Below are 26537 nucleotides of genomic sequence, written 5' to 3'. Positions count from 1 at the left end.
GGAGGGAAGAGGCTGGGAGCAGGTTCACAGGTATTGGTCTGTGCTCAGTGCCATGAGGATTGCTTGGGCTGAGAGTGCAGATCATCCTTTACCACTGTGTGTTCCTTGATTGTGGCGGGTCCTCCGGACTCTAGAAATCCTTATGGATGGGGAGTCCTTTCCTGGGCTTGTGCCAAAGAATAACCTCTGGGCTGCTGTTCTAACAAGTCCTGTTGAACAAGAGCCCTTGTCTTGACTTAGGCATACAACTGGAGGCCACCATGGGGCAACCACCGTAGGTAGAGACCTTGCCCATGGCTGAAGTGGGCTTCCCAGAGTTGGGGAGAGGGTGCAGGGTGGGCATTGCACAAAGGTTCTATGCTGCCCTTTGTGTTGATTCCTCCTCCCTGTGAACAACACCTATGCTTTCCACATAGGCTCAAAGAACTTCACTCTGGGTCTACTTCAGGTGGAAAAATAAGCTTTATATCATGGGGCTTTACAGAAGGTTTCTTCTGGGGAGAGGGTATTAACACTGCTAAAAAAGAGTTAAGCATGAGAACTCATAGGAAGAATTGTTCCAGCCCTGACTTGCCTAGGTGAATTCACCAGGGATGCTGCTCTTACTCAGGGAGGACTCCAAAGATAACTTCTCTGATGTGGAAATCAGAAAAAGGGTTTGTTAGTCACTGTTCTGTGAAGCATCTGGGCTTCTAAAATTCCAACCCTAGTACAGTTCAGAGGCATGCTGATCCTCTTGGGAGCTAAGAGCTAAAGTCAGGGTACAGGCCTTGCCACCTCCAAACTGAGGGATCATCATGACTTGCTTGAATAAAGCCAAGAGTGAGCTTAGGGTGTCCTGAGTGGTTAGACCTGTGTCGATCTTTCTAAGATCACTCAGAGCTGAGGGCTGAGAGGGCGGGAACTACATGCTTCCGGTGTACGGCTGAGCACTGCCCAGAACCCAGGGGACTGCTCTCCATCGTCCCATTCCCCTACAGCTTCGGTCTTCTCCACACTCCCGAAATGCAGAGAAGGCTGCCCTGAGAGAATAGCGCCGTGCCCGGCGCTCCTGGCACCAGATCTGGCTTAGGAGCATAATGCCGTGTCTTCCTCCAGAAAGGGGAACGGCTGGCGGCGTGGCTGCTGCCGCTACCTGCCAAATCCTTACGGGAACCACTAGATAGTTACCGCTGACAGACCCAGGTTCGCGCTCAGCCCCAGGATTCTCTACGGCCGTTAAGCCCTGCCCCCTATGGTTCGTCCAATCGGGACCCAGCCTCCAGGCTCCGCCTCTACGTTGCTGCCACCACTTCCGGTCCACTCCCGGAAGTCCCGCAGTGGAGCCAAATTTGAAGCCTGCGGAGAGGCGGGGAGGGGGGTGGGGGCGCGGTCGCAAAGCTGGACCCGTCGAGGTTTCCTTGGCTGCCTGACCCCCTTAGGACCAATCATCATGCCTATCCGTGCGCTGTGCACCATCTGCTCCGACTTCTTCGACCACTCCCGAGATGTGGCCGCCATCCACTGCGGCCATACCTTCCACCTACAGTGGTGAGTGACTGCTGTGTCGGGGCTGGGCGCTCGGCCTAGTATGGCTACAGTACTGTGGGGTGTCGGGTCTCTGGGCGGAGCCCAAACAGGTGATTAAGACGGAACTAGATGGAGCCCCAAGGTAGATTCCCCACCTGGGCAGAGGCAGGTCAGGGCAGGCTTCCCAGAGGAGGTAACAACTGAGCTGAGTCCAGGGTAACAGAGTTGGCTCAGTGCGGATAGAGTAGAGGATTTCTTGGTCAGCTTGCAAGGTGATGTGACCTCAAAACTATTAGTCTGGTCGGGGGTGAATTTTTGCTGTTTTTTTATTTAAAAAAAAAAAAAAAAAAAGATTAAAAATTTTTTTATATATTTATTTTGAGAGAGAGAAAGCAAGCAGGAGAGGGGTAGTAGAGAGAGAATCCCAAGCCGACTATACGCTGTCAGCACAGAGCTGGGTGCTGGGCTTTATCTCCTGAACCGTGAGGTCATGACCTGAGCGGAAATCAAGAGTGGGACACTTCACTGACTGAGTAACCTAGGTGCCCAACTTTTGCCAAATTAATGAGCCCTTTTATTTGTTTGAGATAACCTGGTAGGCCTCTGGCTATCCGATTTGTTATGGTTTGCTTGATGGTTTGGGATGATTCTATCCAGAGTCATCTCCTTGGTCAGACACCCCAGAGTATTCATTGATGCCAGGTAACCCAAGTTAACATGGAAGGGCAAGGAGGTGCTCCCTGGTCAAGTCCTGCTGTCCCTATAGGACCGTTCTGTTGAATGTACAGCTGGTGAGGAAAGATTCCCCCAGCAGCTGTGAACTGGCTGATTCAGAACTCCTATTTAAAAATTGAAATATAATTGACATACTATATTATATTAGTTTCGGGTGTACAACATTTGGATCCAATAGTTGTATACATTACTTGATGCTTACCACGATAATCGTAGTAACCATATTTCACCATACAACAGTTATTACTGAGCATATTTCCTATGTTGTACTTTTCCATGACTTATTTATCTTATGACTGGAAATTTGTACCTCTTAATTCCCTTTATTTCACCCATCCCCCCGCCCACCTTACCTCTGGCAACCACCAGTTTGTTCCTTGTATTTAAGAGTCTGGTTTTTTGTTTGTTTTGTTTTTTAGATTCCACATAAAAGTGAAATCTCTGACTTATTTCATTTAGCATAATACCCTCTAGGTCCATCCATGTTGTCACCGATGGCAAGATCTCATTCTTTTCTATGGCTGAGTAACATTCCAGTGTGTGCGCCTGTGCACGTGTGTGTGCATGCGCACGTGTGCACAGGTATGCTACGCCTTCTTTGTGTATCTATCAGTGGACACTTGGGTTGCTTCCATACCTTGGCTATTGTAAAACCTTCTTTTTTTTTTATTGTGTTAAATTATACATCACATAAGATTTGCCATGTCAACTGTTTTTGACTATCGCAAAAGTGTATTTAACAAAGAATTTCAATATGAAAATGTACATGACCCAGTTTTTCTATTATAGTAAAATGGACCCTTTGGAGAGGGGAGAAGTGGAAGCAGTTGATTTCTCTGGTGAACACAGCCTTTGTTTATACTCGTTCCAAGACTTCTAATATGATTATACTGTTCCCTCCTATTACCACCATTCCAGTATTGTTCTGTTGCCTGCTAGTTATCATCTGCACACATTTATCTATCACAAGATTCTTATAGGGATCAAATCCCTGCAGCATTCCTTGGACATATCTGCCACCATTTAATTTCAATGATAACTTCTTGTCCATAATTCTTTTTTTAATTTGGGAGGGTGAGCTTTGCTCATGATGTTTAATTGGTAAGCTCAAAGATGCCTTCCATTTTAACCATTTTTAAGCGTACAGTTCACTGATCTTAAATACATTCACAATGCTGTGTAACCATTACCACTTTCTATTTCCAGAACTTTCCCATCATTCCAAACAGAAACACTGTACCAATTAAACAACAATTCTCCATTCCCTGCTCCCCACAGCTCCTGGAAACTTCTATTTCACCCTTTGTCTCTTTTTTTTTTTTTTTTAGTTTATTTATTTATTTAGGGATAGAGAGAGCAAGTGGGGGAGGGCAGAGAGAGAGAGAGAGAGAGAGAGAGCAAGCGAGCAAGAATCCCAAGCAGGCTCTATACTGTCAGCACAGAGCCCCATGTGGGGCTCCATCTTATGAACCATGAGATCATGACCTGAATTGATATCAGGTCAGAAGCTTAACCAACTGAGCCACCCAAGTGCCCCTTTACACTGTTTCCTTGAATTTTCCTATTCTAGGTACCTCATATAAGTGGAATCATACAATATTTGTTCTTTTGAGTTTTGGTTACTTCACCAAGCATAATGTCTTTAAGGTTAATCCATGTTGTAGCAGGCATCAGAATTTCATTCCTTTTATGACCAAATAATATTCAATTGTATGGAAATACCACATTTTGTTTTTCTCCTCATCTGTTAATGGACCTTGGGTTGTTTACATGTTTTGGCTAGTATGAGTAACGCTACCATGAATTAGTGTAGAAGTATCTGTTCGAGTCCCTGCTTTCGTTTATTTTGGGCTAAACCCAGAGGTGGAATGGCTGGATCAAATGGTAATTCTGTGTTTAATTTTTTGAGAAACTGCTTTACTGTTTTCCACATCAACTGCACCATTTTACATTCCCACCAACAATGCACAAGGGCCCTATTTCTCCACATCCTGGTCAACTCTTGTTATTTTCTGTTTTTGTTTTGTTTTTCATAATAGTTATCCTAATGGGTGTGTTTTTTGTTTGTTTGTTTTTGTTTTGTTTTGTTTAGTGTGTGTGTTTACAGCTATCTCTTCCCTCTTAGTATGCTTTCACTGTATTCTATAAATTTTGGTATGTTGTTTTCATTTTCATTCATCTCAAGGTATTTTCTGATTTCCCTGTGGTTTCTTCTTTGACCCATTGGTTGTCTAATAGTGTGTTGTTTAACTTCCACATATTTTGTGAATTTTCCATTTTTTTTCCTGTTACTTATTTTCAGTTTTGTTCCATTGTGATCAGAAAAGATACTTTGTGTAATTTCAACCTTTTAAAATTTATTAATACTTGTTTTATGACCCAACATATGGTCTATCCTGGAGAAATATTTCATGTGCACTTGAGAAAAATGTGTATTCTGCTATTATTGGGTGGAGTATTTGTCTGTTGGATCTAGTTAGTTTATAGTGTTGTCTAAGTCCTCTATTTCCTTATTGATTATCTGATTGTCCTACCCATTAGTAAAGGTGTGGGGTATTGACCTCCCCAAGTTTTATTGTAGAACTGTCTATTGTTCTCTTTAATTCTGTCCAGTTTTCTTTCTTATATTTTTGGTCTTTGTTGTTAGGTTCATATATGTTTATTATTTATTTATTTATTTATTTTTGAAAGAGAGAGAGAGACAGAGAGAATGAATATGGGAGCAGGGGAGAAGGGCAGAGGCAGGGGGAAAGAGAGATCATTTATTTTGAGAGAAGGGAGGGCAGAGAGAGTGGGAGAAAGAGAATCCCCAGCAGGCTCTGCACTGCCAGTACCGAGACCAACACGGGGCTCTGTCTCACGAACCGTGATATCATGACTGGAGCTGCAATCAAGAGTTGGAGGCTTAACGAGCTGAGCCACCCAGGTGCCCCTTTTAATTAATTTATTTATTTTTGTTTTTGTTTTTTGTAACTTAAAAAAAATTGTTTTTAATGTTTATTCATTTTTGAGACAGAGGGAGACAGAGCGCAAGTCGGGAAGGGGCAGAGAGAGAGGGAGACGCAGAATCTGAAACAGGCTCCAGGCTCTGAGCTGTGAGCACAGAGCTCAATTCGGGGCTCGAACCCACAAAGCGTGAGATCGTGACCTGTGTAACTTTTTTTGATATAAAGTCTATTTTGCCTTACAGTAACATAGCCACTTCAGCTCTCTTTTTGTTACCATTTTTACTTATCCTGCTTGGGATTCATTATATTTCTTTAATTTATGGAATGGTTTCTTCAATTTTGGAAAGTTGTCAGCCATTATTATTATCTTCATGTATTGCCTCTATCCTATTATCTCTTTTCTTTTCATATTAGTTTCTTATTTCTGTTATAACAAATTACTACTAACTTAGTGGTCTAAAACAGCACAAATTTATTATGTTGTAGTTCCAGGGGTCAGAAGTTCAAAAATGGGTTTACTGGGTTATAGTCATTGTGGGAATATACCTTTCTTGGCTTATAGCCCTGTTCTCCCCATCTTCAAAGCCAGCAGGGTTACATCTTCAAATCTCTCTGTATGACTCTGACACTTAACTTAAGGACTCTTGTGATTACATGGGGGCACACCTGGATAATCTCCCCATCTCAAGATCCTTAATCACATCTGCAAAATTACTCTTGTCATGTGTGGTAACATATTCACAGGTTTGAGAAATTAGGACATAGACTTCTTGGGGAAAAGGCATAATTCTACCTAATTCTTTTTGAAGCTCCTTATCATATGTATGCTAGATCTTCTCACAGTATCTTCTATATCTTTTATAATCTCTTATATATTTTTCTATCTTGAGGCTCCATGCTCAACATGGAGCTTGAACTCATGACCCTGGGATCAAGAGTTGCACCCTCTACCGACTGAACCAGCTTGGCACCCCCATTTTTCCATCTTTTTAATTCTCAATGTTTTCTCTAACCTATCTTTTTGTTTTACTAATTCTTCAACTATGCCTAAACTGCCATTAAACTGATCCATTTAATTATTGATTTTGGCCACTTTTTTGTTTTAGAATTTCTTTGGTTCTTATTAAATTCTGCCATGTCACCTTTTATTTTGTAGTTCTCTACTGATATTTTCTTTGTTTCCCACTGATAGATTGATTGATTGATTGATTTTTAATTTATTTATTTATTCTTGGGACAGAGAGAGAGAGCATGTATAAATGGGAGAGGGGCAGAAAGAGAGGAGGAGAGGGAGAATCCCAAACAGGCTCCACACTGTCAGCGAAGAGCCCAATGTGGGGCTCAAACCCATGAACTGTGAGATCATGACCTGAGCTGAAATCAATAGTCAGGCACTTAACCAACTAAGCCAGGTGCCCTGTTTTTTTCTTTTTTTAATTTTCTTAATGTTTATTTATTTTTGAGAGACAGAGAGAGAGCAAGCAGGGGAGGGGCAGAGAGAGAGGGAAACACAGAATCTGAAGCAGGCTCCAGGCTCTGAGCTGTAAGCACAGAGCCTAACGTGGGGCTCAAACTCACGAACCGTGAGATCATGCCCTGAGCCAAAGTTGGATGCTTAACTGATCAAGCCACCAAGGCACCCCCTTTTTTTCCTTTTTTAAAGTAAACTCTACCCCCAACATGGGGCTCTAACTCACAACCCTAAGATCAAGAATCACATGCTCTACTGACTGAGCCAGACAGGTACCCCTCTAATGATATTTTCAGTTTTGATTTTTATTTCTTTAGTATAATGTGTTATGTTGTATATGACAATTCCCATATCTGAAGTCTTGCTGGATATGTTCTGGTTTGCACTTGTAATGCTCTTTTCCTTGTATGACTTTACTTTGAGAAAACTAAAGCATTTACTTTATGTAAATGGAGTCATATGCAGTATACCTTTTTTGTATCTGGTTTGTCTTCCTCAATGTTGTGTATATGTGATTCATCTGTAATATTGTTCTTAGTTGTAGACTCATTCTTTCTCGTTGCCGTATAGTATTCCATTGCGCATGGCTAGCTTTGATTATATCTTGTACATAGCATATGAATTTTTTTTTAAGAGAGAGTGAATGAGCAGGGGAGAGGGGCAGAGAGAGAGAATCTTAAGCGGGCTCCACATTCAGCATGGAACCTGACGTGGGGCTCGATCCCATGACCCTGGGATCATGACCTGAGCCGAAGTCAAGAGTCAGATGCTCAACCAACTGAGCCACCCAGACACCCCTATGAAAAATTATTTATAGAAAAACTTTGAGGCCTGGGATGATGGTATCCCAGAAACAGAAAGACCTCTGTTTCTCCCTGTTCCCTGGTGGGAGAGTCTACTAGTAGGAGACTAATTAAAGTTTAAGGCTTGAGGTTTTGTTGGACCACTCAGATAGATGATGCAAAGCTGGACAGTATTTTACTTTTACCACTACTTGCATTTACTTCTAGTTTACCCTTACTCTGAAAGTGTAGCCCTTGGGAATTCTAGCTTAAAGTGGGTGTGTTATTAGAATCCCTATCTCTGAGGGATCCTGTGCTTTGACTGCTGCTCTTTAGTCCAAGCCTAGAATGTTGACAAAAGAGCAGCTGAGGGGTAAGGAGGGCCACACCAACAGGGCCAAAAAAAAAGGATTCGTCCCAGAGTGCTTGTCCCAGTCAGGCCTTATGGGATGTGCTGTACCCCCTGTGGTAACCGCCCTCCTATGTGGGCAGGCTCTGGGTCAAGAAAGAACAAGTCAGACCCTGCTATGGTTGGGGTGGCTACCTGCTCTATGTGTCTCTACCCAAGCAAAGGCTCACCAGTCTGCTTTTCTGCTTCTCATTCCAGCCTAATTCAGTGGTTTGAGACAGCACCAAGTCGGACCTGCCCACAGTGCCGAATCCAGGTGAGGGTGGTGGGGTGAAAACACTTCAGCTGAAGATATCTTTTACTTGCCAGGAAGCAGAAATAAGGAAAGATCTCTGAAACTGAGCAATATCTTTGCCCTTTTTGGACCTTCATGGTTTGAGGCTGATCAAACCTTACTTGTGCTTTTGAGTGGCTCAGGAGGCCTGCTTATGCCTATGAGTAGCTAGCAGGTGGACTTATTGCCTGGGCTAGTCTTCACCTAGGTAAATCTGGCCTCCTTCTCTACCTTTCCCCATTTCCTCAAAGCACTTAGAGCTGGGGTATCTTTTGAGTAGTTACCACATGGGTTTGTGGTGACATGACTTTAGTAACCACCAAAGTGGTGGCGCCAGCTTAGGGAAACTATAGGGTTACAGAGTTCATCTGATTCCAAGGGAAGTGTTGTGAAAAGTTGGGCCTGAGAATAGGCCTGGCTGCACGTTAGGTTGCATGTATATCCCTGTCCTTGCACGTGACCCAGCTATATACTCACACTCTATCTTGTCCTTCCATCCAGGTTGGCAAAAGAACCATTATCAATAAGCTCTTCTTTGACCTTGCCCAAGAGGAGGAGAGTGTCTTAGATGCAGAATTCTTAAAGGTACCTGGGATTTATGTCATTCTACTGAACTCCAAGCCCCTTGAGAATTTACTTTCTGCTCGCACCCAGGGTGGGTACCTAGAGTGTCACGATGGAGTCTGGAGGGAGATTTTGTAGAGGTTTCAAGGCAGAGGGGAGGAGAGCAGAGGAGAAGTGATGATAAGACCCAGTCATTAGAGAAATACACTGTTAGGGAAGAAGGAAGCCTGTTTTCTTTAAAAAAAAAAAAAAAAGTATTTTTTTTAACGTTTATTCATTTTTGCGAGACAGAGTGAGTGGAGAAGGGCAGAGAGTGGAGACACAGCATCTGAAGCAAGATCTAGGCTCTGAGCTGTCAGCACAGAGCCTGACGCAGGGCTTGAACTCACAAACTGTGAGATCATGACCTGAGCCGAAGTCAGACACTTAACCAATTGAGCCACCCAGGCGCCCCTGAAGGAAGGGAGCCTCTTGACTGTGAACCTTCCCTTTGGGATTTTAGAGTAATTCCCAACAAAGGCCAAAATATCTGTCCTGAGTTTCTCTCACCTTGCAGAGGTTCTACAGCCATCCTTCCCAGCCCACTTTGCTGCTTGGACAGATTAGAAAACTCTTCTAGTCCACACAGAGAAGATGTGTGGACCCACTATTCACAAACATGGCTGTGCCTCAAAACTGTGAGAAAGCTTGGTGTATATCCAGGTGACTGAGTCTTTCCCAGATCAGGAATAGAGGGCAGAACCCCTGGAATCAGGATGTGAGCCAGGGTAGAAACCCACACTGCTGGGGAGAATGGGTGGATTCCCTCCTACACGTATTCCCCCAAGTCCAAGATTTAGCTTTCTTTGTGTACCAGAGGGCTAGATTAGTAGAAATCTCTCAAGAAAGTGGGATTGGGGTTCACAATGAACCTGGACTCTGAGGGTTAACTTGCTGGGCATCTGTCAGTCCTGGGTTCATTTGGCTTTGGCCCCGGGGGGGGGGGGGGGGGGGGTGGGGGGGGGTGGGGTGTGGATACCGTGATGTCCTTGGAACCTTACTGCTTCAAGAAGGTAGAGCTTTGTGCTTAAAGCCAACATGTTCATTGTCATGGTAACTGCTCCTGGTTTTAAGCCGCATCCTCCCTGCGATAAAGACAACAAAGGCAGCTTCGTTTCTTTCTGGCTTTCAAAGCCAGATCTAGGAGAGGGAGAGGCAATGTCTTGAGTAGTTTGGAGCATGGGCTTGGAAGGTACCCTGCCAGGTATAAAAAAAAAAAAAAAAAAAAAAAAGCCAGGGGACTTGGGGGAACTTTGGGTTGGTGTCTGTCCTCTGCAGCCCGTGCATGCCCTTCTCTACCCACCACTTGCACTCTAGGATGTTCTTCCCACAGTGACCAGTCCAGCTACCAAAAGCTTTTGCCCCAGAGTCCTGGGTGGGGATTTTGACACTAGGGGGCTTATCCACCCACTGGGGCTGGGCTTTAGTATTGGTCACATGTAAAATTCTGAGTCTTGTATTGACCCGGGAAAGGTGATCTGGAGGAAGATTTGCCTGGATTCCATCCAGCTACCATCCTGAACCCTTGGCCAAGCCTTTCAGTTCTGCAGAGCCTGGTTTTCCTGCTTATGCAGTAGGTACTTCTCTTGCCTATGGGGGTGTTGAGTGCTTTAAATTCCTGAATGGAGACTGGGCTCAGTTCTGCCCCAGCCTCTCAGTGGTTCTACGGTAGTGGCTGTGTAACTTATGTACAGGCTTTGAGAGGTTCATTTGACCCTCAGAATAGTCTGGTTAGAGCCTAGCACATGTGAGGTTTCATCCAGAGATACAAAGTTGTCCCAGCTCACCTACCTTATTAGGGTTGGGAGATTCATGGTATACAGAGCCAGCTTAGAGCTTGAAGAGAAGTAGATTGTGAAGCAAGGGTGGAGGGAAGGAGTGATGACCCAAGGTCCCTGGGCATCCCAACTCTGTGTCCCTGGTGAGTGCAGCTAAAGCCTGGAGAGGGGAAGGGCCAGGCCAACACAGGGCCAAGGAAATGATGGAATCCTTTGCTGTGAGACTGATCACACAGGTCCAACTTCACTTCTCTTGCCCCTCTTCTGCCTCTCTCCCTGTCCCAGGGTCTTCTACCCGAGATTATTTTTCTCCACCTCACCTACTTTTCAGAAAAGTACAGAGATAAAGCAAGATATATCTCTACACTGTTGGCTTAGCTTGGCTGTGACATACAGCAGGGTCTGTGCCTCCCTGGACCTACAGACCTCATTGTCCCTTCCTGGATCTCCCTGCATGCCTTTTGGGGTGCTGTGTGGAAGCCAGCTATGATGCCTTTCTATTGCTTATTGTGGCTATTGCCTTACAGAATGAACTGGATAATATCAGAGCCCAGCTTTCCCAGAAAGGTGAGTTAGTAGGAGATAGGTGGCCCTGGGAAGTCCCTGACCCAGGTCCTGAAGGGAGAGATCCTTGGGAGGAAGGCCTCCAGTCTTCTGGTGAAGCTAGGGGCTCTCCCTGCTTTGTATTTCCAAGAGTTTTGCCAGGTCTTGTGATTGGCAGGAAAGGAAAGGAAAAGGAGGTGCCTAAAGCTGTCCACCTAGATTAGGTGAGCTTCTTCTTTTTGTCTGAGGCTTCCTGCCCAGGACCCAGGCCGGGAGGGAGCTACCTAATGGGACAGAGTATTTGCAGGAGAGGGTTTGGCTGGAAACCTGATTGAGTTCTGAGATGATGAATTAACTCTACCCATGGGAGTGGGGAGCAGTGAAATCTTTACTCAAGTAGTTCCAAGCAGCAGAAAGAGGGTCTCATCCCCTGAATGAAGAAACTCTGGCTCAGCTTCCCTGGTTTGGTGCATGCCAGAGAGAGAAGCAGGCCACCCAATTGCTGACCTGAGACTTTTCCTTACTTGGCTCTGGGGTGGGGGGCTGGAAACTAAGGTCTAAGGTTCTTATGCTGATGGGTGAATGGGCCTTCCCCTCCCCCACCCCCCACTCCAGAGAAGGAGAAAAGGGATAGCCAGGTCATCATCGACACTCTGCGGGACACCTTGGAAGAGCGCAACGCCACTGTGGAATCTCTGCAGAAGGCTTTAGACAAGGCCGAAATGCTATGCTCCACCCTCAAGGTTGGTCCCCAGGTTCTGTGGGCACAAGTTGGTTGGGAGATATAGCCTGGTCCTGAGCTCACCACTCTGGGCTTATCTTCTGGTTCTGCCTTTGTCATTACCTTCATTTATACAGTTGTAAAATGGAGGCAAATCCCTTTTCCCCCAGGCCTCCCATATTGTGCCCATCCAGCCTATAAACAAAGAGCCATATTGGCTACACTTTTGGATTTTGTACTAGGTAGTTCGGACAGGTGAGGACTTCCCAGGGCTTCTTGGAGGGGCTGCTCACCCAAGACCTAGGTGAGGCTGGACCTTGTTTCCAAAAGTGGTTTGTACTCCACTGATGAAGCCAGACCAAAGAACCTTCCATTAGCACTCTAGTCCTTGGCTGGGTTGCTCTCTGGAGCCAGATCAAACAGCATCCCAGGGAGGAGCAGGGGCCCTTTGAAGTCGGCTGTGCTGAGCTGACCAGGCAGATCAAAGCCTGCAGAGCAAGCAGCTCTAGACCCAGATGAATTTTGTATCAGCCTGGGTTGGTGAGCCTCTTGCTCTCTAAGGGGCATGAGGTGATTGATCTGAACCCACAATTGATATGCTGGCCTCGTAGGAAGGAGCAGTCCTTGCTGGATGCCATTTGTAAGGGAAAGGGAGCCATCTTTGTGAACAGATAGGGCCCCAGGTGTTCGTTGTCTCTGTTCCTGCTTGGTGGCTGGGCTGGATCACATGGCCTGGCCAGTGGGAGGGAAGGAGTGAATCAGTACCTAGCTGCACAGCAGGAGTCTTTGATGGCATTCCCAGGTCAGAGATGGAGTGGTTTGTGCTGAGGACAGCCTGGCCAGCTTCCTCTGTCTCGGCTCTTCTATCCTGGTAACTGTCCGTGGGTCTAGATGGTGGATAGCGAGGCCTGGATCTGTTTCTTCACCTTCCTATACGACATGCACCATAAGCCCTTAAGTCACAGGACCTTGGCAGCCCACAATGGGCCTGTAGATGGTGGCAGTGGGCTGTGCCTGTGATAATATATCTCAGGAGGAAGCAAGCAGAGAGGTAAGGAAACAGTTGGCCTAAGGCCTCATAGCAGAAAAAGCACAAACAGAGGGGCCCAGGCGCCTTCCTCCCTGGGGGCTGGGGACACATGGTTATCAGCATTTTGAAAAGGAGACAGTTCTCCTGATGACTTTAGCCATCGTCCCTGGGATTGTCCAAGCAACAGGTATGTATGGATGGATGTGTGTGCTCTTCAGAAGCAGATGAAGTACTTGGAGCAGCAGCAGGATGAAACCAAACAAGCACAGGAGGAGGCCCGCCGGCTCAGGACCAAGATGAAGACCATGGAGAGGTGAGCTTGGAGCTAGGGACTGCCCTCTGCCCTTGCTCCTGTGGCTCCCAGGTGGCACAACTCTCAGGACTACAGGGGGATTGGGTCACCTCTGTGGTTCAAATCTCTCCATAGGTCACATGGGGCTCAGGCCAGCTGGGTATGGGCACAGGTCTCCTTGCTTGACCTCTGCTTCCCATGGGGGCCCTTGCCTCACTCCTCCCTGTTCTGTTGCCTGTGGCCTGACAACCTGGCAGGTTTTTTGCTCCAAAAACCTTTCTCTACGGATTCCTGACCTTGAGGAGCTGTCAGCACCCATTCTTCCCCAGCAGCATCCCTACAGCTGTGTTCAGCTCTGCTGTGGGGCCTTTCTTTGGATAGACCCGCCTGCTAGAGCATGCTGGCAGCTCAGCCTGTTACCATAGCAACAGCAGCAAAGGGAAGCAGAGCTGTACTGGGTACCTACCCATCAACCTCCAGATTTTAAATGCCGTGGGCTGGGTGTTTTTCAGGATTGAGCTCCTACTCCAGAGCCAGCGGCCCGAGGTGGAGGAGATGATCCGAGACATGGGTGTGGGACAGTCAGCGGTGGAGCAGCTGGCTGTGTACTGCGTGTCCCTCAAGAAGTGTGTACTCTGCCCCTCTGACCCAGCCCAGGAGCTAAGCCACGGCACCCAATCTGTCTGCTCTCCATCTCTTGCAAAGCAGAGCAGGCAGAGTTAAGGGGCAAGCTCAGGAGCTATGCTGCCTCAGTTTGCACCTTGACCCCACCTCTCACAATGTGGCCAGGAGCCAGTCTCTTAGCCTCTGACCCACAGCTTCCTGAATGGAGATAGTAATAATTTGCCTCATAGGGCTATTGAAAGAATGAGTGTGAATTATAAGTGTTATTTCTTTTTATTTATTTATTTTCTTAACGTTTATTTATTTTTGAGACAGAGAGAGACAGAGCATGAATGGGGGAGGGTCAGAGAGAGAGGGGGACACAGAATCCGAAACAGGCTCCAGGCTCTGAGCGGTCAGCACAGAGCCCGACGCGGGGCTCGAACCCACGGACCGCGAGATCATGACCTGAGCCGAAGTCGGACACCTAACCAACTGAGCCACCCAGGCGCCCCTATAAGTGTTATTTCTAAGAGGGTCGGCACCACTCTCTGAGCTATATAAACCCCATCATGATAAATGGAGCCTATTTCCCATCAGCATTTGCTGACTCTGCCTGATTTGCATCAGAAATTTGGCTCAGATTCTCCACTATCATGGAGGTGAGACTGGGGGAAAGGGACAACTTGGCTGACAGGCATGGGATCCCAGATATCTCCTGTGAGACCCAGATGAGGTAGGGAGCCTCTTTGTGAGACCTTAACGAGGGCAGGGCTTGCTGTGCATCCTCTCAAATCACCGGTGCCTGAACGACAGGCAGGGGATAGAGACTCCCCAGCTCTCCTTGCAGGACCCCCCAAAACATTACCCTGTTGCGCTCAGGTGTCAGAGTAGGAATGAGAACCGGCCTAGGGGACAGCCTGGGCTTTGTGTTTGCTTGGTGCTGTGGCTCATTCTGACCAGCAGCATGTCCTATTCTGACATCTCTTTTCCTGGCCCCCTTGTAGAGAGTATGAGAATCTAAAAGAGGCACGGAAGGCCTCAGGGGAGCTGGCTGACAAACTGAAGAAGGACTTATTTTCTTCCAAAAGCAAGGTAACAGTGGGGAACAGAAGATGAGGGGAGAGGTGGCTGTCCTTTTGTCATGCTCGTTCCTGTCTCCTGAGCAAAGCCATGGGGCTGGATGGCACAATGGACTCCATGGGGCTATTGGGTGACTCACAGAGACTGGTTACTGGCCTTACTGGGCTCTGGCTCTGGCTCTGTGGCTGGCCCACCAAGGCTGGCAGCTCACACAGGGCTCTCCCCCAGTATGCGCACGGTTACACTCCCCTCTATTCTTCCTGGTTCCTAGGCACCTCTTAGCTGGCTGGAGAGCACAGATCCCTAAGGTGCCATGTCCGAGGCCTATTTTTGTACCAGGCCCAAAGTAGGAGGAACCTACTTGGAACCTGGTTCAGTCAGCACAGCTGTTTTATTTCTGGGCCCCGTGCATCCATGGACTATTGGGCATAGAACGAAGCCCTTGTTCCTGGGGCAGCTCCAGATGGACATTGATGGATTAAAGCCCTGCCCCACAAGGCCAGGGTCTCTCCTTGTGTCCTCAGACTCTTCTGGACCCTGGGCTCCTACGAGCGTGCACTAGGTAGCAGCAGGTGGAGGCAGAGCACAGGGCCACCTGTTGGCTTGTCCTTTACTCTCTACACTTTCTTACAGTTGCAGACAGTCTACTCTGAACTAGACCAGACAAGGTTGGAGCTGAGGTCAGCGCAGAAGGACTTACAGAGTGCTGACAAGGAAATCACGGTAAGTGACATCCCTGGCCAGACGGGAATGAGGAGTATTTTGTGTGTGCTCCAAGAGCCTGGGAACCTGTGCCCCAGTCAGTGGCAGTGGTTGTGGGTTCCCTTTATCTTCCTGGGTCAGAGTGGGTCAGGATATGCACTTTGACCCTGATTTGGAGCCTGGGCCTTCTCAGTAGGGGACAGACAGCACCTGTCCTGTACCTATGTCCCCAGGGTCACCAGAGGGGAGGCTTCCCCAGAGAGGGGTTCTGAGGCTGGGTATTCCTGGCCTCTTGAGCCTGATGTTGGGGTTCAGATCTTGGTCTGTTCCCAGGATGCATGTTGCTCATGTCCTTGGCAGTCTCTCCAGTCTTGCTGCCTCAGCCTCCCTTTCACACTCTTCTCTTTCCTTTCCCAAGAGCCTGAAAAAAAAGCTAACGATGCTGCAGGAAACCCTGAACCTGCCACCAGTGGACAGTGAGACTGTCAACCGCCTGGTTTTAGAGAGGTTTGTTGACCTTCTGGGGTGGTCATAAGCTGGAAGAACTCTTTGGTAAGGGTCTTCACTACTCCTGGCTTTGGTCGGGTGGGTGGTCCATGTGGGCCTGTAGGCTGTGGGCCTCCTGCCCTGGGACACAGCCAAGATTTGGTGGGAAAACAGCTTTGAGGCAAGTTCTGGGGTCTAACGAGAGGCCAGGGTAGGCCATAGGGGACCTAGGGATGGGCAGGGAAGGGGAAGGGGAAGGAGCATGGACTGTCTTCAGGAATCCTGTTTATGGAATGCTTACTGAATGCATCTGTCCACCCCAGATTCTGAAACAAACACGAAACAAGTCACCAAAATAATTCCCCTATGGTCTCAGGAATGTGTGCATTAAAGCTTCCAGCAGAGGGAGCCAAGAGGCAGGGGGATGGGTGTCCCTGCCAGGACTGGCTGCCCATTCCTCTCTGGGTGTTTCACAGAAGCCAACTAGGTGAGAGCATCAGGGAAGTCCTACCTAGTTGCCCAGCTGATGGCCCAGACAGAAAGCATGTAACCCAGCGACCCAGCCTTGTATTTGAGCCACTTTTCAATGTCCTTTGGAAAATCATTATGCTCCTTCCCCATATCTGATGAGTTGCTGGAGTCTGCCCATTTAACCTCCGGGGTACTTCCTGATCTTACCCCTTACCACCACCCCCACGTAAGGATTGTGACCCATCTTCCTGCTCCTCTTGTCTGCCCAGCTTATCAGCCCCTGGGTATCACATCATTCCTCCCCCACCAAACACTCCCAGACCTTCTTGCACTATGCCAACGCACTCTTACAGCCAGCCTGGGAGCTATAGTAGATCTTTGGCTTCAGCCAAATAATACTGTCAAACCAAGCAGAATATCCCTTGTCTTCCCATTTCTGGGCCTTTCTGTATGTCAGCTCCTGTCCACACTGATGGGTCAGTTGCCCTGCAGAGCCTTCCTTAGCCTCCTCAGCAGGAGTAAGCTCATCCTCCTCTGCACAGGTAGTATTTATTTAGATGTTGTGTCAGGTGCCATGGGCCACAGAGGTGCTCTAGAGTCTTGCCAGAGCCTGGACCACTCAATACATACACACCCAGCTATGAGTAGACTGGGAGCCACATCTTAATCTGTGTCCCTCACCACCAGTCTCCTTACATGCACCATGTTTTCCCTACACCGTAGCATCTGCACGGAGGAGTGAGTGCCAACAAGCCAGCTTCTCATTCTCATTGGACCTTTAGTTCTTCAACCTTTGCTTTCTTTCTTACCTCAGACCTTCCAAGTCTCTTTATGGAGCCAGAGCTGCCTGCCCACCCCAGCTTGGGTTGGACTGAGAAATGGCTGTGGGGATGTGATGGGCACATGACTGACTGTGAAGTCCAGTGTGTGGCTGATTTTGATGAACTAGCCTGTGTGTCTGGTCCTTCCTCTGCACTCCACCCTCAGAGCCCATTGGCCATGCCAGCTTGGACCCCCAGGTAGCACAAGGGCCCTGTCAGAAGCTTGACAGTTAGGGAGCTGATAGTCTCAAAGACCATCTCATGTGTTCAAACATTTAGAATTTAAGCTTTCTCAGCAGGAAGTAAAAATTCTTTTGCTGCTCAAGTCTATCTATCAAGGCTGCTATCTACAAGCTCCACGGTGCTCCCTACACTTCCCATTTGATGGTCCTCAGGGTGTTTCCACATGCTTGTCCTCTGTATCCAGCATCCACAGTGAGGCACGCCTCCAGGCTCCCAGAGGCTTTGCATACTTGCTTTTGCTTACTTTCTTTACCACTCCAGGCTGGAGTGAGGCCTAAACTTCTATAACAGGTTCTTACTGAGTGCATGCTGCATGTCTGGCCCTCTCGGTTCTCTTGGAGCTTGTGTTCTGGTGGGATAGGCAAGCTGGGGGCTTAGATGGCTAAGCCCCAAACCCCCCTGACCACATACTACGACTGGCCAAATCCCATGACAAGAAAAATGGCGCTTGTGCCATTTGTATCTAGAAGCTTCAGTGAGGGGTGAGCCCTGGCTCAGGGATGAGGCACACAGGAGCCACCAGGGCATGCAGCTCGGGCTGGCAGGGGGTTGTAGCATGGCTGCGGAGAGCAGGGTGTGATGAGGTTTATTGACCCTCTGGGGTGGTAGATAGTGGCAGAGGACTTGCTGGGGTTGGTAGATATTGGCAGAATAACAGATACTACAAAAACGTTGTCATGAGTGCTCCTGGCTGCTGCTTTATGCTGTGGATCCCAGTGGGGGAAGCAAAACAACCGGCATGGCGTTGGTTTGAGGTGCATTTGTGCAACCTTTGTTTTCACTTGCAGGCAAGAGAGGGTAGAGCATTCAGGGACCTGGCCAGGGAAAGGAAGAGAGAGTCTAATCTTCCCACATTGCTTACCCATCCAAATCAGTGTAGGTAATTCCCTTTTCTCCAATCTGCATGCCCCATTGGGCTCCTGGCCAGTGACTAATACCCTCACAGTGCATCTCCTTGTCCTTGAGCGATGGGCGTAGGGCTTTGGGCAGCCCTGAAAAGGTTCTTGGGGGATGTTCTTGGGGCTGTCCTGCCATTCCCCAGAGTTTTCTGACCACAGAAACGCCACCAGGCCTGGATGGGCTAGAAAAATCCTATTGGCTGCAATTTTCTTTTTTTCTTTCTCTCTCTTTTTTATTTTATTTTTTTTTAATTTGTTTTCATGTTTATTTATTTTTGAGAGAGACAGAGACAGAACGTGAGTGGGTTAGGGGCAGAGAAAGAGGGAGACACAGAATCTGAAGCAGGCTCCAGGCTCCAAGCCGTTAACACAGAGCCCTTTGGGGGCTCGAACTCACAGAGCTGTGAGATCATGACCTGAGCCGAAGTCAGACGCTCAACGAACTGAGCCATCCAGGCGCCCCTCTCTCTCTCTTTTTTTAAAGTTTATTTATTTATAGAGCAAGCGCAGGAGGGGCAGAGAGAGAGAAGGGGAGAGACAGAATCCCACGTAGGTTCCACACTGTCAGCACAGAGCCTGATGTTGGGTTCGAACTCATGAACTGTGAGACCATGACCTGAGCCAACACCACGAGTCACTTAACACTTAACTGACTGAGCCACCCAGGTGTCCCAGAGTTCTATATTACTTTTTATTATTTTATTACTATTATTTTTTTTTTTTAGAGAGAGAGCACAAGTTGGGGAGAGCAGCAGAGGGAGGGAGGGAGGGAGGGAGGGAGAGAGAGAGAGAGAGAGAGAGAGAGAGAGAGAGAGAGAGACTGACTCTTAAGCAGGCTCCACGCTCAGCACAGAGCCTGACACGGGACTCGATCCCATACCCTAGGATCATGACTTGAGCCAAAATCAAGAGTTGGATGTTCAACAAACTGAACCACACAGGTACCCCTCATATTACTTTATAAATGCAACATATGAGCATTTCCCCATGTTACTTAGTTTACTTTCCAGAAACACTACTATAATATCTGTATCATAGTCAAGCTATGAAAGTGCCAGCTCCCTAGAAGAGTCATTTTGACCATTTCCAATATTGGGCTATGTGCCATCTACATCAATCTGTGGTCACATCTCTGGCCCCTTGCACTGCATTCTGAGAGATGAGGTTGTTTGGTCAAAAGGCAGTAACCTTTTGTTTGTACACTTGGGTTTTGTGTGTGGTTTTGCTTGCTTCCTTCCATGTCTTGAAGACTTTCACTGGTCCCACTATGGTGTGAAGCACTAAGCCAAGTGGTTTTTTTTCTGTAGAGATTCAGGCTTCCTTGCAAGGTGGCCCTGGGCCATGTGTGGGCTCCAGACCCCTGGAACCAAGCCATCTCTGATGCTGCAGGGACTGTTGTCCTTCTGAACTGCCGCGGTGGTCCAGAGTAACCAGGCCATCTCTGCTTATAGCCCAGCCCCTTTGGAAATGCTGAACCTGAAGCTTCGCCGACCAGCCTTCGGTGATGATATTGACCTCAATGCCACCTTTGATGTGGACACCCCTCCAGCCCAGCCTGCCAGCATCCAGCAGGGCCGTGCCAAGAAGCTCTGCCAAGAGATAGCACAGTAAGTGGTAGTGCCTGGCCATGTCCACAGCCTGGAGGCAGGATGACCAAGAGGTCTCTGTAGGCCCTGCCATAGTTGCTCTGAGTGGCTGACAGGGCAGTGAGGGTCACCTGGGGTTGACTATTACTTTGGTTCTAGCCACCTCTTCTTCCCTTTCCTGAGTACTCACTGTGGGCAAAGCCCTTCTCGCTTCTTTCAGTCATCACTATCACCCTTCAAGCAAAGGTGTTGGGATGTGAGTTGGAGAGAACACAGGGGTCCCAGTAGGGGCAGGTCTAGGTTGACGGTGTTGGGGTATATGTGTACTCCCCATATCTTGAATGCCTGCCCACCAGAGTCCTGAGCCAGGGACTCTGAAGTTCTTCTTCCATTGTGTGCCTCTTGGGCTCATGCTTGAGGACCATCTCAGATCATGGTGCCCAGGGCCCCATCATCTAAAGGGGTAGCCCACAGGGGCAGGCTTGAGAAGCTGTGGGGAGCTGTAGTGGGATGGGCAGGACCTGCACAAGGGACCCAGTGGGACTGGGAATGGGGAGGTTGTCTCCTTGGCCACACAGGGCGAGTATAGTTCATCAGGAAGACAAGAACTACTCCCCTACGTACGTGTAGGTATATGCTACTCAGGTGAGGGGGTCAAGGGCTGAGCGGTTTCCTCCTAATCAAAACCTTTGGACATGAGAGAAAGAAATTGAGGTGTTAAGCAGTGAAAATGGAAGAGGCCCAGGGAGAGAGCAAAAGGGAGAGCCAGCTGAGCTCTTCACCTCTCCCCACCCTCAGGGGTGGAGGTACCTGTGCTGTACAGGGCCAGGCCTGGTAGCAGTGGGAAGCAAGCCTTGGGCATGTGGCCTGTAGTCACAGGGCCTGTTAGTGCCTGCTGCACACCCTGGCTTCTTCATGTTGTCTTTTCTCTAGCTGTAAAGGGTGAAAGTGGACACCTGGGGCCTGCAGACTGCCAGGCCTTTTAGAGACATTTTTATCATCTTGAGGGCCTGCAGTGAGTGTGAGGGAGTCCAGGATGCTTCCCCCTTGGATCAGCCTCCCCAGAGCCAAACTTGCAGCAAGTGGAGAATCTTCCCATGGCTTTCATGTAGCCTCACCACAGGCTATAGGGACAGGAATGAAGGGATCCAGAGTTGACAAGACTGACCCTGCCCTTGTCCTCATGGCTATGAGAAACCACAGGGTCAGCCTTTAGGTCACCCTCCTGCTACCCGCCCTGGGAAAATATCAGGAGAGGGTATTCAGCTGTTAGTGTCCCCGGGGATTGGGTGGAAACACTGTGTCTAGCTCTGGAGCTATGAGTGAAGGGCCGGGGCTTGGGGCCATAATTCATTATGCCCCAGACTGTGCCTGCACAGATTACCTAAGAAGATGGCCTAGCCCTGTGTTGTGAGAGTACTTGATAGACTATCTACTGAGGGTATTGTGGAGATGGTAGCCCCTCTCTGGGCAGACAAGGCTAAGTCTGAGATCACGAGGTGCCCTCTGCCTATATCAGGACATGACTGGCTTTCCCCCTGTGGTTGGTGAATCAGCTGGGCCTCCAGCCACACATAGAACCCAGGACATAGGCACTTGAGGCCTTGGGGAGGATTGGAATTGGCTTGGCCCCGAGTGGAAGCCACAAAATTGAAAAATGGTCCAACTTCCCATTCCTCCTCCACTCTGGCAGCTGTGACTGACAGCTGTTCACAGACCTGCACTTGGGGTGGGGCTCACTGAGGTGCCTTGCCCAGCACAGCCATTACAGCAGCAATGCCACATGGTGGTTCCCCAAGGGCCATGTGCTGAGCCTGGCTCGCCAGGCCCTGTATCTTGCTCACCTGCCTCTTGTCTTGGTGTCTTGCTCTCACAGCTCTCCTGTTCAGGACATCCCCAAGAAGATGCCCAATGACCCCAAGCAGGTAAGGTTTCCCTGAAGAAGTCAGGCAGTCACCATCCAACCCTTGCCAGAACTGAGTGTAAAGCGGGACTTCTGAAAGGGCAGGGTGTTGCCAGAGGCCTCTGACTCCTGGCCTGGGGCTAAGACACTATGGAGCCACCCTGGGAACTCTATTCATTATCCTATCTGCCTCCTGGTGAAGCATCAGAGATCCTGGTCCTGCTCCACCACCCCTACCCGCCCCCTCCTTTGCTGCCATCTCTCTCGTCAAGTCTGCCTTTGGGAACTCCCCCACCCCAGGAGTCCCAGCTCTCGCTGGGCGGCCAGCGCTGTATGGGAGAGCCAGATGAGGAGCTGGCTAGTGCCTTTCCTGTCTTCATCCGGAATGCTGTCCTAGGCCAGAAACAGCCCAAGAGGGCCAAAGCAGAGCCCCGTCGCAGCACAGATGCCGTGAGTATGGCTTCCCACAAGTGGCAAATGCCAGCCCTCTCGGGGGGGAGGGGGACAGTGGGGGCCAGCTTCCTAGCTTCTTAACCTGGCCCACTCACTTCTTCCTTCCGTTTTAGGTAAGGACTGGCTTCGATGGTCTTGGAGGTCGGACAAAATTCATCCAACCTGTATCCTTGTTCTGTAGCACTGGGCTGAGCTGAGCTACCCACACCATCCCTCAAATGTACCCTCAGACCCTAGCCTGGCAGTGGCTGCAGCCTCAGGTGTGCAGAGCCTGACCTCGCTCAGTATAGCAGAGCTTCCCCCCTCCAAGTCTGAGCCTTTGCTGCCCTGCATTCAGTCTCTTCTTTAGGCCTCTTCCTTGACATCTTCTTCAGACTGACACAACTATGATCCGCCCACTGCCTGTTAAGCCCAAGCCCAAGGCTAAGCAGAGAGTCAAGGCAAGGACAGTGCTCCCTCCCTCCCAGGCCAAACTGGACACCTTCTTGTGGTAGTGAGAACAGTGAGTCTGATCAGTGGCCAGATATATGCCTCCAACTTATAGGCCAGGACTGGCTCAGCAGGAGGTTTTGGGGGCACGGCCCCTCCTCCGGGACCAGCCCTGAGGGCAAGGGTAGACGAAAAGATGGGGATGAGGGTGAGGCCCAGGAACTGTGCTTTTCCTGAACTTGTCCTGCCCACCCCCACCATACTGGGTCTACCGTACTGGGCCTACATGTGGTTACCGATGTGAGACCAGCAGGACCTGCTGTCTGTTAAAGGCTCTTGTTTATAGCCAGATGTAGCCGGGCTGCTTCTGGTTCTCCAGGTCTTTTGTTGACTGTATGGACCAAAGTGCTTGAGGCTTCTCAGGCAATTTCAGCCTGCCCCATGCTTCTGCCAGCTTCTGACTTGCTGCTAGGCATGGCCGGAGCCAAGCAGGGTGGGGAGCGAGGGGATGGTGGTGGGAGAGGATAGGGGGGAAGATTTCTATGTAAAATAAAAAAGATAGAATACTTTCTTCCTGGCTCTGGGAGTGTAAATTTGCACCAACACTTTAGAAAACCATTTCGCATAAGTTTGTAAAGTGGGACCTTCACCTCGGCTCACACTGAGAAATCCTATCCTTAGGCATGTGTCCCCTCATAGGACACAGGGAGACTCCAGCAGGAATGCTATCACTGCAGTTTTGTTCACAGCCTCTAGCCTAGGCACAGCCCAAATGCCATAGGCAGGAAAGCAAATGGGTAAACAGGTATAGCCATACAGGGGACTCACAGCAAGCAAGACAAATAATCAGCGACCTTTGGGTCTTAACTTCAAGAGCACTTTCTCCTAGAAGACTTCCTTTCTTGACCTCTAGCTTGGGTGAGGCCTCCTAAACTTCCCTCTCTGACTACTGCATGGGAGTTCATCTGCCTCTGCAGGGCCCACCATGGGCCTGGCACAGAGAATGAGGGTGAGTGCCCTCATGCTTCAGGCTGAGCATGCCCAGCTGCCCCCGGGACATCTGGAGGAGTGAGCCTCACAGGGAGGAAGTAATGCTCTTGGTTATGGGATCTGGACCCCTTTGCTGCTGCCTTGAACCAAGGAGGTTTGGTGAGGGGAAGTGCAGCACCAAGTTAAGGGTGCAGCCAGCGGCTGACCAATAGCGCTCCTTATCAGCTGAGTGATCTTAGGCAAATTACTCAGCCTTTCTGTGTCCAACTTCTTTAAAGTAGGGACAATAGCACTAAACTCCCAGTTGTGGGAACCTAATGAGTCAGCGTTACAGGTTAGGAACTTATGACCCCTGAGGGAAATAAGTCAGACACAAAAGACAAATATTGTATGATTCCACTCAAATGAGGTATCTAGAATAGACAAATTCGTAGAGACCAAAGTAGAATATAATAGAAGTTGCCAGGGGCTAGAGTAAGGAGAAAATGGAGTTGTTGCTTAATGGTTATAGAGTTTTTGTCTGAGGTGACTTGTTTTCTCTCTACATAAACTTTTTTTTCCCTTTTTAAAAAAATTCCAGTGTAGTTAACATACAATGTTATGTTACTTTCAGGTGTACAATATAGTGATTCAACACTTCTGTACATTACTCGGTGCTCACCACGATAAAGGGTACTCTTGATCCCCTTCACCTATTTCACCCATCCCCCCCTCTGCCTGGAGTGATTTTAAAGTTTTAGAAATTGGGGCAAGCTGGCTGGCTCGGTCAGTAGAGCATGTGACTCCCGATCTTGGGGTGATGAGTTTGAACCCCACATTGGGTGTAGAGATTACTTAAAAATAAAATCTTAAAAAATAAAGTTTTTGAAATAGTGGTGATGGTTACAAAACAACAATAAAACAACTAAGACAGACCTAAATACAAAGAGCTGGAAAAAGCGATCGTCATCAACTATTTCAGAACTCTGGTACCGGATCAGACAACAAGGAAAGTACTTGATGAAGGAAGAGCGGGGCTTGAACCAGCCACCATCCCCCATTCCTCAGGGTTATGGGGATAGCAGCTCCCCAAAAGCGGCTGACTGATTTCAAGGCAGGCAGTGGATCTGATGCTGTCTCCAGGTAGTTTCAGAATTGAGTTGAATTGTCAGACTCCCAGTTAGTGTTGGAGAACTGCTTGGTGGTGTGGAATAAATGCACACATTGGAACTGGTGTCAGAATCCTAAAAAACAGAGAAAACCAAGAGCTGCTTCTCTGAAAAGGCCAACAACATTGGCAAACTTTTAAATAAATTGGCTAAGAGAAAAAAGACAAATTATTAAAATCAGAAATGAAAATGGGGACATTGTTATCGATTTTACAAAAATAGAAAGGATTGTGAACAATTGTACACCAACAAATTGGATAGCCTAATTAAAATGTACAAATTTCTAGAAACACAGAAACTAACAACACTGACTGACTCAAAGAAGAGAAAGAAAACATGAATAGACCTACAACTAGTAAGGGGATTGAATCAGTATTCAAAAAACTCCCAGGGTGCCTGGTTGGCTCAGTTGGTTGAGTGTTGGGCTCCTGATTTCGGCTCAGGTCATGATCCCAGGGTTGTAGGGTGGAGCCCCACATAAGGCTCTGCACTGAGCATGGAGTCTGCTTAAGATTCTCTCTCTTCCGGGGTGCCTGGGTGGCTTAGTCGGTTAAGTGTCTGACCAGCTCAGGTCATGATCTCATGGTCTGTGAGTTCGAGCCCCTCATCAGGCTCTGTGCTGACAGCTCGGAGCCTGGAGCCTGCTTCAGATTCTGTGTCTCCCTCTCTCTCTGACCCTCCCCCGTTCACTCTCTGTCTCTCTCTGTCTCAAAAATAAACATTAAAAAAATTTTTTTAAAAAGATTCTCTCCCTCTGCCCTTCTTCCACTCACACCTTCTCTCTCTCTCTCTCTCTCTCTCTCTCTCTCTCTCTCAAAATAAGTCTTAAAAGAAAGAAAAGCCCAGGACCACATAGCTTCACTGGTATTTCTACAAAACATTAAAAAAAAGACTGGGATGCCTGGGTAGCTCAGTGGGTTAATTGTCCCAATTTGTGATTTCAGCTCAGGTCGTGATATAACGATTTGTGAGATAGAGCCCAGCTCCGAGCTCTGTGCTGACAGCGTGGAGCCTGCTTGGGACTCTCTCTCTCTCTCTCTCTCTCTCTCTCTCTCTCTCTCACACACACACACACACACGCACACACACACAGCAAACAAACATTTAAAAAAAATAAAACTTAAAGACTCACACCAAAAGACACTATCTGCATAGTAAAAAGGCAACCACAGAAGGGAGAAAGCATTTTCAAGCCATATATCTGATAAGGGATAATATCCAGAATACGTAGAGAACTTCTAAAACTCAACAACAAAAATCCAATTCAAAAATAGACAAAAGACTTGAACAGACATTTCTCCAAAGAAGATATCTGAGTGGCCAATAAGCCCATTAAAAGATGCTCAATATCAGGGCGCTTGTGTGGCTCAGTCAGTTAAGCATCCAACTCTTGATATCAGCCCAGGTCATGATCTCTCAGTTTGTGGGATCAAGCCCCACATTGGGCTCTGTGCTGTCAGCACAGAGCCTGCTTGGGGTTCTCTCTCTCCCTTTCTCTCTTCCTCTCCTCCCCCCCCCCCCCCCAAATAAGTAAACTGTAAAAAAAGGTTGTTGTTTTTTTTTTTAATTAAAGATGCTCAATACCATTAATCATTGGGGAAGTGCAAATCAAAACTACCATGAGA

The 26537-nt window shown here is 48.2% G+C and overlaps 1 protein-coding gene and 1 pseudogene across 1 annotated transcript; one reads left to right on the top strand and one right to left on the bottom strand.

Moving 5' to 3' along the window:
• The first annotated feature begins 1043 nt into the window (after positions 1-1043).
• TRAIP (TRAF interacting protein) lies at positions 1044-23325 on the top strand. Its single transcript, XM_060631045.3, has 15 exons — positions 1044-1530; positions 8053-8110; positions 8630-8713; positions 11037-11076; positions 11668-11795; positions 13022-13116; positions 13608-13721; positions 14706-14793; positions 15415-15504; positions 15902-15990; positions 19855-20010; positions 21866-21914; positions 22193-22342; positions 22459-22509; positions 22720-23325. The coding sequence occupies exons 1-15, from the start codon at positions 1235-1237 to the stop codon at positions 22837-22839; spliced, it is 1608 nt and encodes a 535-aa protein (XP_060487028.1). The 5' UTR covers positions 1044-1234; the 3' UTR covers positions 22840-23325.
• LOC132678554 (small nuclear ribonucleoprotein G pseudogene) lies at positions 3062-3333 on the bottom strand (annotated as a pseudogene).
• Positions 23326-26537: the final 3212 nt, after the last annotated feature.

Source organism: Panthera onca, chromosome A2, assembly GCF_046562875.1.
Source record: "Panthera onca isolate mPanOnc1 chromosome A2, mPanOnc1 haplotype 2, whole genome shotgun sequence".
Lineage (NCBI taxonomy): Eukaryota > Metazoa > Chordata > Mammalia > Carnivora > Felidae > Panthera > Panthera onca.
Note: the sequence above shows the minus strand (reverse complement) of the source record. Positions and strands in the feature narration are given on the sequence as shown.

Bases quoted from the DNA above. Each gene is read 5' to 3' on its own strand.
- TRAIP (XM_060631045.3), top strand. From the start codon at position 1,235: ATGGTTCGTCCAATCGGGACCCAGCCTCCAGGCTCCGCCTCTACGTTG. The intron at 14,794-15,414 runs GTAACAGTGGGG...ACTTTCTTACAG, and splicing joins TATTTTCTTCCAAAAGCAAG to TTGCAGACAGTCTACTCTGA. The intron at 22,510-22,719 runs GTATCCTTGTTC...CATCTTCTTCAG, and splicing joins GGACAAAATTCATCCAACCT to ACTGACACAACTATGATCCG.